This window comes from Montipora foliosa, chromosome 1 (genome assembly GCF_036669935.1).
Source record: "Montipora foliosa isolate CH-2021 chromosome 1, ASM3666993v2, whole genome shotgun sequence".
NCBI classification, from domain to species: Eukaryota; Metazoa; Cnidaria; class Anthozoa; order Scleractinia; family Acroporidae; genus Montipora; species Montipora foliosa.
Genome location: NC_090869.1, coordinates 11,551,521 through 11,566,520, shown reverse-complemented (window position 1 = coordinate 11,566,520; position 15,000 = coordinate 11,551,521). Strand labels below are relative to the sequence as shown.

The 15,000-nt window shown below is 39.9% G+C and overlaps 2 protein-coding genes across 3 annotated transcripts in view; both read left to right on the top strand.

Annotated features, from left to right (window-relative positions):
* The window catches only part of LOC137982262 (ubiquitin carboxyl-terminal hydrolase 15-like), a 121,504-nt gene extending 114,919 nt beyond the window's left edge, over positions 1–6,585 (top strand). Inside the window, exons 7-9 of one of the 2 annotated variants that reach the window (XM_068829441.1) lie at positions 1,991–2,923; positions 3,630–3,845; positions 6,123–6,585. In XM_068829441.1, the coding sequence (XP_068685542.1) occupies positions 1,991–2,923; positions 3,630–3,827 (1,131 nt within the window). In that variant the 3' untranslated portion in view covers positions 3,828–3,845; positions 6,123–6,585. Of the gene's footprint in view, positions 1–1,990; positions 2,924–3,629 lie in introns of both variants that reach the window. The other variant, XM_068829372.1, reaches the window with a different exon arrangement.
* Positions 6,586–12,282: 5,697 nt separating this feature from the next.
* Positions 12,283–12,798, top strand: LOC138009776 (craniofacial development protein 2-like). Its single transcript, XM_068856792.1, has one exon. The coding sequence runs from the start codon at positions 12,283–12,285 to the stop codon at positions 12,796–12,798; it is 516 nt and encodes a 171-aa protein (XP_068712893.1).
* The last annotated feature ends 2,202 nt before the right edge of the window (positions 12,799–15,000 follow it).

The window sequence follows — 15,000 nt, the reverse complement described above, 5'->3', positions numbered from 1 at the left end:
CGGCAGAATTTTTAGTGTTGTGACGGTCGATTGTCATTAATCTTTCGATGAGAATTCGATTCAGAGTTACCTATAAAAACTTTTTGTTTTCCGTCATCTGTCTTTTGGCTTGCCTTTTACAGTTAACTCCCGGCTTCTACGGTACTTTTTGGTGCTAACGTAAAGCCAAAATATTTTTTGATCTGGCATCCCATGAGACTGAAAAGAAGAGGAATTATGAAGCGGAAACAACATCTTCAGTCCTTCCTTAGTGTGTACAATAAACGTTTACTTAGTGCAACTGCAAGACATGCATGACATGCAGTAAAACGTCCGTTACAGCAATTTTCAGTTAGTTTTTTTTGCAGACTATTTAAAGAAGAAACGAGTGAGTTTTACTCAAGGGCGTGTTTTGTTATCTTTGAACTGAATTTATTACCAAAGCTTAAAAAAAATAGAAGACCTCAAAATGGGACAGGACATTACAAAATAATTAAACTTGTGAGACAAAGGGCCTCTGCTGGCACGACGTCTGGGTGACCCCTCAGATGGTCTTAATGACCCCCCACTTGAAAAAAGTAACTGGAACGCTGCAGTTCAAGGTACCACAGGCAACACAGTGTACGCTCATGACGCGTCTAGTTATTTAAAGGTTCCTTCTACGACCAGATAGATGGCGTATCTATGGGCTCTTCCCGCGCTCCTGTTCTTGCTAATTTGTTTATGGGACATCATGAAAATTATGCATTGTTGAAAAAATTTCAGGACTCCGAAATATTATTTTACCAACGTTTTGTTGATGATACATTTTTTTTGCACCCTAACATCAGATTCACTGTGGAAAAACAAATAGATCACAAAACCCTTTCTTAGATGTTCTGGTCAACGACTCTCTGGTTCCTTTTACCAGTGTTTACCGTAGGAAAACCTTCACGGGCCTGTTGACTAATTACTTTAGTTGTACATCTCACTCCTACAAATTGGGTCTTATTCGCATGCTTGTTGATAGAGCCTACGAGATCAATGACACTTAGTTGGGTTTTCACAAGGACATCACGAAACTCACCGATATCCTTCAAAAGAATCTTTTTCCAGTCCATCTAGTTGAAAATATTATTGATCGTTACCTCACATTTACCCTTCAAGATTGTAATCCCCCGGCTTCCACCTGTGACACTACACGTGCCTTTTATTTTAAGTTACCTTACATTGGTCTTTTTTCTATTATTACGCAAAAAAGGTTCACCACTTTGTTAAACGTTATTGTAACAGCATTGAAATTAAGTTAGTTTTCTCATCCTTTAAAATCGGTAAGATGTTTGGTGTGAAAGATCCTGTCCCTCGTGGGCTCCGTGCGGGTGTGGTATAAAAGTTTTCGTGTGCGGGCTGTGATGCCTGCTATCTCGGCGAAACCACCTGGTATTTTTCCACGTTCGTACATGAGCACATGTTCAGTGATAAGGCCTCTCACATTTTTACACACTTACAAAATTCTCAGCGATAATAATAATAATAATAATAATAATAATAATAATAATAATAATAATAGTAATAATAAGCGCTTTACAAGTCATGAAAAATTATAAATTAATTCATAAACGAAAAAGTTATACAAAAATTTCCTTGAATAAATAAGTTTTAAGTCGTGTTTTGAAAGTCAGGAGATTATCAGAGTTTTTTATTTGTTCTGGGAGATCGTTCCAAAGTTGTGGCGAGGCGACAGCGAAAGCTCTAGATCCATAAGACTTCAAATTATCGCTGGTCGGGTTAAGACGGAGCGATGTAGATGAGCGGAGGGTTCTTGAAGGACGGTAGAGACTTACCAGTTCTTGTATGTACGAGGGAGACAAACCATGCAAAGCCTTGAAAGTGAGAATTAGAATCTTAAACTTTATGCGTTCATTAATTGGTAACCAGTGTAGATCTTTCAAGATGGGAGTAATATGGTTGAATTTTGAGGAAAAAGTTATTAAGCGCGCGGCCGCACTTCATACTCTAGTGATTGTTTCAGTATCGTAGATCATCACGCTTCCACCACCTTCCAGACGTTTTCCGGCAGAAGTTAAGGGAAAAGGAGGAGTGCTTGGCTAATTACCGAGCTCAATTGGAAGAAAGAAATTTAAGAGAGACAAGTTTAATTCAGCAACTAGAAGAAAAAGAGAAGGAGATGGAAGAGCAAATCAGAGAGAAAGAAGACGAGAAAGCAAACTCGGAAAGACAGTTAAGGGAGATGGCACAGAGTTTTGAAGAACGAATCAGAGAAAACGAAGAAGAAAAAACAAATCTTGAAACGCAGTTGGGGATGAAAAACCAAGAGTTAAATGAGCTAGAGACAAGCCTTTCAGCAGCTCAGCAAATGATTATTGAACTGCGTCGTCAGGAATGTTGTGATTGGGTCATTTCTCGCGGTGAAATCCAGGTAAAAGATAAATGCTTAGGCAAGGGAGCCTGGGGAAGTGTCAACGAAGCAACATATTGTGGCTGCAAAGTTGCTGTGAAGCAAATCCATGAACTGATTCTCTCAGCTCACAACAGACGTTTGTTTGAGAGAGAAATGAAAATTGCTTCAAGATGCCGCCATCCTTGCTTGCTGCAGTTTATTGGAGCAACAAATGATGAAGGAAGTCCTCTGTTTGTCACTGAGCTCATGGAATTGAGCTTGCGAGCTTTGCTGGAGCAACGCCAACTCACGGAAACAGAAATATCTGTCATTTCTTTGGATGTATCTCGAGCGCTAAACTATCTTCACCACATGAAGCCTTCTCCCATCGTTCATAGGGACATCAGTAGTGCAAATGTGTTGCTATGGCGACAGGGTGAACAGTGGAGAGGCAAAGTGTCAGATTATGGCACTGCTAAATTTGTTCAACAGACCATGACAGTAGCCCCTGGTGCTTTGATTTACAGTGCACCAGAAGCACTTTCTTCAAATCAAACATCCAAGGTTTGTTTTTTTATTGATAAATAGGCAAAAGACTGTAAATGATGGAAGTTTTAGGGTAAAAGACTAAAACTTTTATGGAACATGTTGATCAAAAAATGCCAAATTTGTTCATTTTTTTACATCTGAGTGGCTGGGTTTCCTATGAAAACTAATTTTCATAAGAAAAACTTGGCACTTAGACTCGCTTTAAAGAGGAGGCAGACAAGAACTCGGAAATAGTCTATTCAATTTTCAAGATGCTAACAATACGATACGATAACTTCATATAGAAAGGGAGACCCAATTGAACTTTAACAGTTTACAAATTAACGACCCTCTAGCAATGCCACGGAGGACAGACCACATCTGACTGAAGACTCAATGCCCTACTCTTTGCGAACAGTGTGTGGGTTCTTTTACGTCCCACAGGGTTATGAACATTGAAGGGTTGTGGGACGGGGCCTACAGTTTATCGCCCTTATCTGAGAAGACTAGAGAGTCTAACCATTTGCAGATGTCATTGCAAAGGCAACGCTTCCTCCTCAGTTATTTAAAGACCCTGAGTGCTGGTCTGGCCGGAGTTTTATTTCATTCCCGCCCTCTCGCACAGTAGTCAAATGCTCAGTCAACTGGGCTAACCGGTCGCCGTTATGCACGCTTCTCGTACAATAATCATAACCCGACTCACTGCTTATATTGTAAGAGACATTACTGTTGCTTTTCTCAGGTTGATGTGTATAGCTTTGGTGTTCTTCTGTGTGAAATGTGCATTGGGGAAATGCCAGATCCCGAGAGACGTGAAGAACAAGTTCTTCTTGTAAGAAACCGACTCTTCCGAAATCTGGTGCGACAATGCCTTCAGGCTGATCCTGCCATGAGACCAGGCATGGCACAGATTATCCAGGAATTGGAACTGATCGGCTGATGTAACACCTAAAATCTCGTAAGAAGTCAATTTGCCTTGATATTCCCTAACTCGAAGAGAACTATAGCAGCAACGAATAGAAAAGTTTAGAAATACAATATCATTTAACAATTATTCCATTGTGTCCCGGGAAATTTCGTTTCCCGCACAAATTTCACAGCTTGGCAACACTTGACGCAGTCAGTTTCCATATTATGTTATACGGAGTCATATAGTTTGTGAGCTGATTAACAAGATTGAATGAATCAGTCACAAAGGTATAATCAATATCTCACTATCCGAGGTCGAAAAGTTAAGTAGATTTGGAACAGAATAACATTAGAATGCAATAGAATTGATTTTATTAGAAATGCAGTTTTCACAAGGGAACGAAAGTAATAAGAAAAGTGATATAATACGATTAATGAACGAGTAATTTTTATATTAGATAATGTTGTGGTGATGAACTTGGTACAAATAATTGGGCAAGAAAGGGCATAGAGAGGAGAAAATCCTAGAGTAAAGAAATGAGCTAAGGGAGTAGAAGTGGAAATCTCACAAAGTTGAAATTTCCCCGTCCCAGTTTTAAGATTAATATTAAATCATTAAGTAAACGCTCAAACATGCGGAACATTTTAAATCAAAAATAAAAATCTGTGTTTAACGTGCTAAACTGCACGCTGCACTGAGATTTAGAACTAGGATAGACCTAGAATTAGAGTGGGATAGAAAAGAATGGAATGGAAGGTTTCACTTTTGACCACTGAAACAATAATCGTTTTTGTACGCGCCTTACAAGCGTTGCACAAATGTGCAAAATTGAGAAGAATTTCTGGTGTAAAGTTAATGCGAGCAATTCTCCAAAACATTTAAATAGGTCGTGATTTCTAACGGCGGTAGGGATAAATAAGGTAATCATTATTTTCACGCGGCTAAATGTTAGTACGCAGTAATCGAACATTTAGTTTATTCCTAGAGTCCCTAAAATAGTTTGTGGACAACTCGTGTAGAGATTTGCAAACCATCGTAGGTCTTTGAATCACGGTGCTGCTGGCGAGCCGAAGTTCGAATAAGTAACCCGCATTCGCGTCATAGTTTGAAAAAAAGTCAAAACACGGGCTGCTCCATTTTGTAACTTTTGTGACTTATTCTGCAAAGTTATCCCATAGTTTCCCCAAACAGTACAATTGCAATAATCAAAGGGTTTTTGTGTCAGGAATTGGTATATTTGATATCAGGTTGCTTGAGGAACAAGGTGCCTTACTCGTTGTATGGCCTCAATTAATGACAGAAGCGACTTTCTTAGCTAGTTTCTCGATATGGCTACTCCAATCAAGTTTGTTATCAATAATCACCCCAAATGATTTTGTGATAGTAACTTGACTAACTTGAACATCATTGATTGCAAGTGTCGGAAAATCTGTAAGAGTACGTACTATCAGAATTTTCAACATTTCAATTAGTATTTAGATGTTAAAAAATGTACTAATAGTAATTGGTAACAATGTTTTTAAGTGATAAAAATTCAGTTTTTAATTTCATTATCAAGCTAAGACTGAGTGTTGTTATAGTCTTGCTAAGCGTTATAGAATAGGATATTTTTAAAATTAGAAACCGAACAGTGTCTCACTTTTATAAAAATGAATTCGACTTTGATCCTTTGGAGAGAATCACAGTGAAAACCCTGGTTCTGTGCGGTGTGGTAATGGAGGAATTTCGCATGGAAATGTTATGGCATCGTATTTTTCCAAATACTTTCACCAGTTTGGTGAGATTATTATAGTTCTCATTTCAGAATTGACAGAAAAGGGGAAGGAGCCACCAAATTAACCACTATCAAAAATACCGTAATACTCTTTGTCTCTCCAAAGTGTTGCATACGCATTGTTTCCAGTTTCCCTTGGGACTTACAAGATAAAAACAGTGCTTATGCAAAGAGTATTATGGTATTTTTTATTGTGGCTAATTTCTTTCTGTGAGCCGTAACCTCCCAAAGTAATTGTTCACGAATGACAAGAGATGACGTTACGATAAACATCGCTATTGTGGACATTTTGTTGTTTTCAATTAGGTACTATTTATTTCCTAGATGTTGATTGGCTGTCGAAACAAAGGGTTCTTTTGTTTTCGTAAATAGCAAGTTTAAAAAACAAAGGAAATGTTTGTAAACAGTGAGTATCGCAATAAGAAATTACTTGGGGGAGATTGATGCTTTTTCACTATCAAACGTGTTACCTCAGTTGCTTTTATATATATCTTTTTAACATAATCATTTTTTAACGTATATTTTTGTATATTTCTGTATTTTTGACGCAGAATCGAAAACTTCGATGGCGAACTCCCATGCAACATCCTAAAAAGGAAGGTGTTTGCGAGACTCAGTTCAGCGTTCAAAAAAGTAGAGGCGTAATAAATTCATACAGGGGCTCATAACAAATGGTCCCCCAGCTTTCTTTAATTCACGAAGGTAACCTGTCGTAGTTCATTTTTCCACCAGTACTGTAACGACCTCAATCCTTTATTACGTCCGCTTGGCCTAACGCGACTGTGTAACCTGAGAGTTCGCAGAAGTTTCATGGTGTTCCAGTATTGCTGAAACAAGGGATTGCGACCTGTGGTTTTCTCCGACACTTCTTTGTAAGATGGAGGGAGAAAGTCGCTTTTCGGGTTTTCGAGTGTGTCTTTAGTTTGGTGTATAAAATTTTCCTCTTACTAAGTTGTAATTGCTTGGAGTTTGATATAACCACTGTTATTAACACAAATAAAAGCTCGCTGAAACGGGAAATACTGATTGTGTTCTTTAAGGGATTTCACTGAGTTTCGTGAGCCTTTGATCTGAGCTTGCGTTTACGTAAACCTGCTGTTTGTAACAAAATAATGAATATTAAGCCCCGGCGAAACGAGAGCGAGAGTTTCAACTCTGGTCACCTCTCATCAACTCTCGCTCTCGTTTGGCCAGGGCTTTAGGGACCTTTGTCGTGGGAAGCTTTGCGGCTAGGCGTTTCTCAGGTTGACAGGGTTTAAATTTTAGCCAGGCGTTCGACTTGCCCGCTAGACATGTTGTTTTTCGTCAAGTCAAAGTGCTTCACTTTTCGCCCCTTAAAATATGATCAGTTTATTCATTCTAGTTCCAAAAGTCCATCTTGCACATTGCAGGCGGGTATAAAAACCAATTTCTTCCCTTTAAAGGTGAGGCTGTTTAATTTTTAATGGTAAAAAAAACTTGCCGTTAAAGGGTTACCGCTCGCTTCAAACGTTTGCAGAGACCTTGGTCACGTGACATCCTCAGGTTGGCATGCATCAACTTGTCTAGTTTCTCTATATCTTCCGATAAGGGCAAGAAATAAGCTAAACTCCAGCACGTTTCTTTAATTTTTGGCAAAACGCAAAGTGCTGAGTGTCGATGTTAAAACTCTAAATTCTGAATATCTTTGGCGGGTTTCGCGAATTATAGACTTTTGGGTCTTTGGCGTCGTTTGAAAACTTGAGAACAATAATTACCGTCTGTTCAAAAAATAGGTCCGCAATGCGTACTTGGGGTCTTATGCTTAGTTTTAACTCTATTGAACGTTACAGAATTTGGTACTGCGGTGTCACTTTTACCATGCGTGATTGGTTGAAAATTTGCCATAACAGTGCAGTACTGAAATGGATTCCTTAAGTATGCTTCAAATTTCAGGACCTGTTAAGAATTTTACAGCTTTGACTCACTGCTAATCTTTCTCTTATTGCCATTTGCACAGTTAAGACAACTTTTGCTGCACACTACATCATTTCTATCAGCTATTTAGTAGTAATAGAAGAACTAGAATGGCTACGAAACAAGCAGGGCACTGTCATACATTCGTATGACCCCATAAATGATCAAGAGAATGCTGAAATACAACTAGAATTCCAAGATGAATCATCAGTAGATGAGGTGTTCAATGAACAAGTACCCTCAGAGCTTGCTGCAAATCCCCAAACTACTGAAAATCACCGTCCATCAGCAATAACAATGTATAATCAGCCAACAGAAATATCTGATGATCAATTACGTCAGTCAGTTAGATCACTAAATAAAATGCAACGCAAAGCTTACAACAGGGTGCTTTCATGGACTAGAAATAAAATGAAAACCTCAACAGTCTGAAGTCACAAAATGTTGAACCAGTTTCTTTGTTTATAACTGGAGGTGGTGGTGCTGGGAAAAGTCACAGGGACACCCAACTTCAGTTTTCGGAAAATATCTGTTCGGAAGACGATTTGAGATCTAGAATTTTCGGAACATTTGTTGTAAAATTTCTTGCTTGCCTGCCTCTCCTAGGATTTTCGAACATCTGAAAAATGGTAAAATTGCCCATTTTTAACGGATTTCTACGGTCACCTAGAATTTTCGGGAGCCTTTTTTCTGGCTAAAATTTTCGAAAAGGTAAATTTTGATCGCTATAATTTTCGGATCACTAGACTTTCAGCTAGGTAATCCGAACAGATAAAAAAATTTTAGGGGATAAAAATATGCCTATATCTACCGTTTAAATACTAAAATACGTTTAACAATGCTATGTTTAAGTGGTTTTGAACTATATTCTCCTTGGGTGCCCCTGAAGTCATTTGATTAAAACAATTTACCAGTAACCACACTTGAAAAACCTATGGACATGCTCCAATGAATCCTGAGAAACCAACAGTGTTACTAACAGCATCTACTGGAGTAGCAGCAATAAACTTTTGATGGTACAACCATTAACACAGCATTAGCAATACCTAAAAATACAGGTGATTTCCTACCTGCAATATCTGATCAGAAAAGAACACAAATGAGATTATCACTGTGAGCTGGACGTAATAATAATAGATGAGATCTCAATGGTTGGTATAACACTACTCTCCTCCATATTCATCAATGACTAAAAGAGATATTTGTTATTAACAACTCAAAGCATTTTGCTGGTATAAGTATTATTGCTCTTGGTGATTTATATTTCCTTAACCTCCAAAATGGGAGTCAGCATTGCTTAGTGGTTATCAACCGTGCTTCCCACCTCTGCGACCCAGGTTCATCTCTGGCCTCGAGGTCGTATGTGGGCTGAGTTTCAGTCGCGATCTCAACCTGACTCGAGGGTTTTTCTCCGGGTACTCCGGTTTTCCTTCCTCATAAAAATCGACTCTAGATCAATAACATCCGGGCGGATACCATTGTATAGGGAAAACCTCTGGTATCTCTCCCTTTCATTGTATTGAGTGAATAAAGTTGGTATATTAAAATTAGCCCTGATTCCTAAAGCTAAGTTTACCATGAACTAACTTCTGAAATCTTATAAGATGTCAATTTGCCTAGATGTTCGCTAACTTGAAGAAAAGTATAGCAACAACGAATAGAAATCGGGATACAAAATTACAAAAAAAAACTGAATTACTGTACAGAGTAAAATGTTTCTAAAAAGGATGCTGTTCCTCAAAGTATTTGCTTGATTAAGCCTTTAAATTGCCCAAGAGACTCTGCTTGCCTTAAGTTGCAAGGAAGGTTGTTCCATAGAATGGCGCCATTGAAGGTAAAGCTATTTGTAATAGTTAGTACGCAGTAATCGAACATTGAGTTTATTCCTAGAGTCCCTTAGGCTGTAGGCGGTTTCTGCCTTTTTAAAATCCAGAACATAAATAGTCTGTGGACAACTCGTGTAGAGACTTGCAAACCATCGTAGCTCTTTGAATGTGATGCTGGTGAGCCGAAGTTCGAGTAAGTAACCCGCATGCGCGTCATAGTTTGAAAAAGTCAAAACACGGGCTGCTCTATTTTGTAACTTTTGTGACTTATTCTTCAAAGTTATCCCATAGTTTCCCCAAACAGTATAATTGCAATAATCAAAGAGTTTTTGTGTCAGAAATTGGTATATTTGATATAAGGTTATTTGAAGAACAAGGTGCCTTACTCGTTGTATGGCCTCAATTAATGACAGAAGCGACTTTCTTAGCTAGTGTCTCGATATGGCTGCTCCAATCAAGTTTGTCATCAATAATCACTCCAAATGATTTTGCGATAGTAACTTGACTAACTTGAACATCATTGATTACAAGTGTTGGGGAATCTGTAAGAGTACTTACTTAGCCTCTGAATCGACTCTGATACTTCAGAATTTTCAACATTTCAATTAGGATTTAGAAGTTAGAAAATGTACTAATTGGTAACAGTGTTTTTTAAGTGATAAAAAAATCCGTGCTTTAAATCATTATCAGGCTAACACTGAGTGTTTTTATATTAATTTTTTGCTGAACGTTCTAGAATAGGATATTTTTAAAACTTGAAACCGAACTCGGACTCAGTTTTACAAAAGTGAATTCGACTTTGATCCTTTGGAGAGAATCACAGTGAAAACTCTGGTTCTGTGCGGTGTGGTAATTGAGGAATTTCGCATGGAAATGTTGTGACAACGTGTTTTTCCTAGTACTTTCACCAGTTAAGTGAGATTATTATAGTTCTCATTTCAGAATTGACAGAAAAAGGGGAAGGAGCCACCAAATTAGCCACTATCAGAAATACCATAATACACTTTGTTTGTCCCTCCAAAATTTTGCACAAGCATAGACCAATTCGGCGAACGCAATGTTGTACCCAATTCAAAATGTTAAGATTCTTTGTGTATTGCATTTGCACAATGTAGCATTCATATGGAAATATTTGGAACAAAACGTTTTATTGCCAAAGGATCTGAATTGGGTACAACATTTAGTTAGCCGAATTGGTCTATTGTTTCCAGTTTCTTTTGGTACTTACAATGGTCCCAAGACAAGATAAGAACAATGCTTGTGCAAAATTTTGGAGGGACAAACAAAGAGTATTACGGTATTTTTGATAGTGGTTAATTCCTTTCTGCGAGCGGTAACCTCTCAAAGAAATTGTTCACAAATAACAACAGATGACGTTACGATAAACATCGCTATTGTGGAAATTTTGTTGTCGTCATAAATGTTGATTGGCTGTCGAAACAAAGGGTTCCTTTGTTTTCGTAAATAGCAAGTTTAAAAAACAAACGAAATGTTTGTAAACAGCGAGTATCGTAATAAGAAATTACTTTGGGGAGAGTGATGGATTTTCACTATCAAACGTGTTACCTCAGTTGCTTTTATATATATCTTTTTAACATAATCATTTTTTAACGTATATTTTTGTATATTTCGTGTATTTTTGACACGGAATCGAAAACTTTGATGGCGACCTCCCATGCAACATTCTAAAAAGGAAGGTATTTGCGAGACTCAGTTCCGCGTTTAAAAAAGGAGAAGCGTAATAAATTCATTAAAAAATACAGGAGCTCATAACAAATGGTCCCCCAGCTTTCTTTAATCTACGGATGTAACATGTCGTAGTTCATTGTTCTACCAATACTGTAACAACCTCAATCCTTTATTACTTTCGCTCCACCTGAGCGCGACTGTGTAACCTGAGAGTTCGGAGAAGTTTAATGGTGTTCCAGTATTGCTGAAACAAGGGATTGTGACCTGTGTTTTTCTCTGTGTTCACTTCTTTGTAAGATCGAGGGAGAACGTCGCTTTCCAGGTTTTCGAGTGTGTCTTTAGTTTGGTGTATTAAATTTTAAGTTTGGTGTATTAAAATTCCGTAATTGCGTGTTCTATAGTCCAGTCCAAAGTTTGAATTTTACAATTCCATAATCTTGATTTCAGTATTGGAGTAACGTGGTACCAAACGTTCTACAATAACTTGAAATCTCGTTAAGAAAAAAGATTAAATCCAGTAGTCCAGTCCGGATTGAGATCGCCAAAACTCTCTCTATCATCGATTCAAAACTCAACAAAAGCTACAAGTAGTTAAATAGTTTTCAGAAACTACAAAAGTTCGTCATGATTCTACACTCAAGCTGGCTTCAAGGCTGACATGTTGATCATTTACAACTTCTTTTTCACCACAAGCTTAAGCGTGCACTCTGAGCTGCTGACAGCTTTCCAAGACCAATGTTTCTAAAGTTAAGCCCATTATCTGGATGGGGGACGTCAAAATATGCGACTTACAGTCAGGAACATACGACCAAAAATTCTATTTTAACGCTCAAAAATGCGAACTAAGAAAGGTACAGATTTTGCTAGCCTGCTTTATGCAAAACAAATATTGACGCAAAAGTATATAAATATTAATATGTAGTTTTTAAGGAGAGCAGAAGGAACTCCTAGGAAGTGTCGATCGAGAATAAAACAATTTGCCGTCAGCGAAAAACATTTCGGGAGATTTTTGTTACGTTCAATCAGAGTTCAATTTTTCTATCGTACTTTTGGTCGTCCACCTTATGGGGTCACCACCTTATCGTGGTGGGGTGGTTTGCGTGTCCCAATGACCCCTAGAGCTATGTCGGCGGGAGTTTTTGAACTCCTGGTAGGGTCAGCCATGTCGAACAGGTCGAAAGGTAGGGGCCAGACGAAGAGTGATCCCCTGGTCCTCCAGGTTGGGGGTTGAGCGTGGGGCTAACAACCCCACCTCGTAAAAATGGAACATGTTACGGAAACTGCGACAACGAAGACAAGTAAACCATCGACAGGCCCGGATAGAGACTTCAGCCGAGTGACCAGCGGCAGAATGACCAACTCTAATGAAAGCCTCAGTGGGGAAGTTAGAGCTGCGAGATGTAGTCTACGCGGGCCCAAGGCACAGATTAGAATAGGAGCATGGAACGTTCGCACCATGTATGAAACATCGAAATCAGCCCAGGTATTAAGAGAAATGAATAAGTATAATTTGGACATTCTTGGCGTAAGCGAGTGCCGTTGGACTGGATCCGGGCGCCAAAGGTCAGTCGATGGTTCGGTCATATTGTTCTCTGGCCATGAAAATACTCACATCAATGGCGTGGCACTGATTATTGCCAAGAAGAGTGTTAATACCTTACTAGAATGGGAACCAATCAACGACCGTATACTGAGAGCGAGATTTGACTCCAAGCATTGCAAACTCACGATCATCCAGTGTACTACGGACCAACAAATGAAGCAGATGATGCGATGAAAGATGACTGGTATGACCATCTAATTCAAGTGTTATCCAAGGTTCCTCGCCATGACATGCTTGGATGCCATGCATGCATGCTTGGATGCCATGCATGCATGCATGCATGCATGACATGCATGCTTGCATGCTTGTGAGGCAGTGTGGCCCAGTTGTTAGGGCGCTTGCCTTGAGATCCGGAGATCCGGGTTCAAGACCCGCTCTGACCACTCGTTGAATTTGCTCCTGGTAGTCCCTGGTTCAACTTCCCGGCTGCACTTGTAAATAGCCAACTGGTTTGCCTCCGCCCAGTTGGGATTCTTAACGGTTGTTGTTGTGTTCTGTCGTTTCGTTAATTGTGTTTCATTGGCCCTGAAAAGCCCCTATGGGGAGCGGTCAATTAAGTATGTATGTATGTATGTATGCTTCTAGTCATCGGCGACTTGAATGCCAAGGTCGGAGCTGACAATGTTAACTATGAACGAGCCATAGGCAAACACGGCTGTGGCACTATGAATAACAACGGCGATCGTCTAGCCGATTTCTGTGTCAACAATGACCTTGTAATTGGAGGTACGATCTTCCCCCACAAGAACATCCATAAGCTCACTTGGAGGTCGCCTAACGGAAGATCCCTCAACCAGATTGACCATATTATCATCAATGGAAAGTGGCGGCGGTCGCTTGAAAACGTCAGAGTATTTCGGGGAGCCGACGCAGCAAGTGACCACAACTTAGTCGTAGCAACAGTGAAGCTGAAACTTCGCAAGGCAATGAGGCAAGAACAGCAAAGAAAGCAGTTTGATATCGCGAAGCTTAGATGCCCTGAGATCCAAAAGCAGTTTGTCCTGGAAGTTAAAAACCGCTTCCAAGTTCTTGCAGGCGCTAACGAAGACGACACACCAGTTGAGACTAGGTGGAATAGGATCAAGAACACCTTCAACGAGGCAGCAGCTAGCACCGTAGGATACAAGAAGAAAAATAACAAGGAATGGTTAACACCTGAGACATGGGAGAAAGTTGAAGAACGGAAGCACCTTAAAATTAAGATGCTCAACGCAAAATCGCCGAGGCTACAAGAGCAGGCCCAACAGTTATACGCGTTCAAAGACAGAGAAGTGAAGAAGAGTGCCAGGAAGGATAAGCGCCATTTCATTGAAGAGTTGGCATGCAAAGCGGAGCTCGCTGCTTCGAGAGGAGAGCTGAGCACAGTCTATAAAGTCACTAAGCAGCTCTGTGGCAACTATACCAGCCACCCACCACCAGTTAGAGCCAAGGATGGTTCTCCTTTGACATCTGAGCGAGAGCAGACAGCTAGGTGGGTCCAGCATTTTCAGGAGGTTCTCAACCAACCAGAGCCAGATCAACCAGCAAGCCCTGACCCTCCTCAAGATATCCTTGATATTGACGCAAGTCCACCTACGCCTTCCGAGGTCAGAAAAGCAATCAAAGCTACAAAGAATGGCAGAGCGCCCGGACCTGACTCCATCCATGCTGAAATGTTACAAGCTGACCTTGATATCTCTACAACCGTGTTAGTAGACCTAATTAGCTATATATGGGACACCAACACCATCCCATGTGACTGGACAAATGGTCTCATAGTTGAAATACCTAAGAAAGGCAACCTGCAAAATTGTGACAATTGGCGTGGTATAACCCTTCTCTCTACGCCAAGCAAGATATTCTGTAGGGTTCTCCTTCAGTGGTTTGATTCAGCCATCGACAGCAGGCTCAGGCAGGAACAAACCGGCTTTCGCAAGGGTAGAGGATGCATCGACCAGATCTTTGCACTGAGGAACATCATTGAGCAGTGCCTGGAATGGAACGCCCCCCTGCACATCAACTTTGTAGACTTTAGAAAAGCTTTTGACAGTGTACACAGGGAGACTCTATGGAAGATCTTAGAGTCATACGGGATTCCGGACAAGATCATTACGCTGATCAATCTTTTCTATAGGAACTTCGAGTGCAGCGTCATCATCGGTAGCAAAACATCTGAACCATTCCCAGTCAAATCTGGAGTACGTCAAGGCTGCATCCTTTCCCCTATGCTCTTTCTAATTACCATCGACTGGGTTATGCGACAAACCACATCAGACAAGGCAAGAGGTATCCAGTGGACGCTTTTCTCCCACCTTGAGGATTTAGACTTTGCTGATGACCTGGCACTTTTGTCCTCCAGGAGTGACCATCTTCAGGTGAAGACGAATCGACTAGATA

Coding starts and splice junctions, on each gene's coding strand:
- LOC138009776 (XM_068856792.1), top strand. CDS start 12,283: ATGGAACATGTTACGGAAACTGCGACAACGAAGACAAGTAAACCATCG.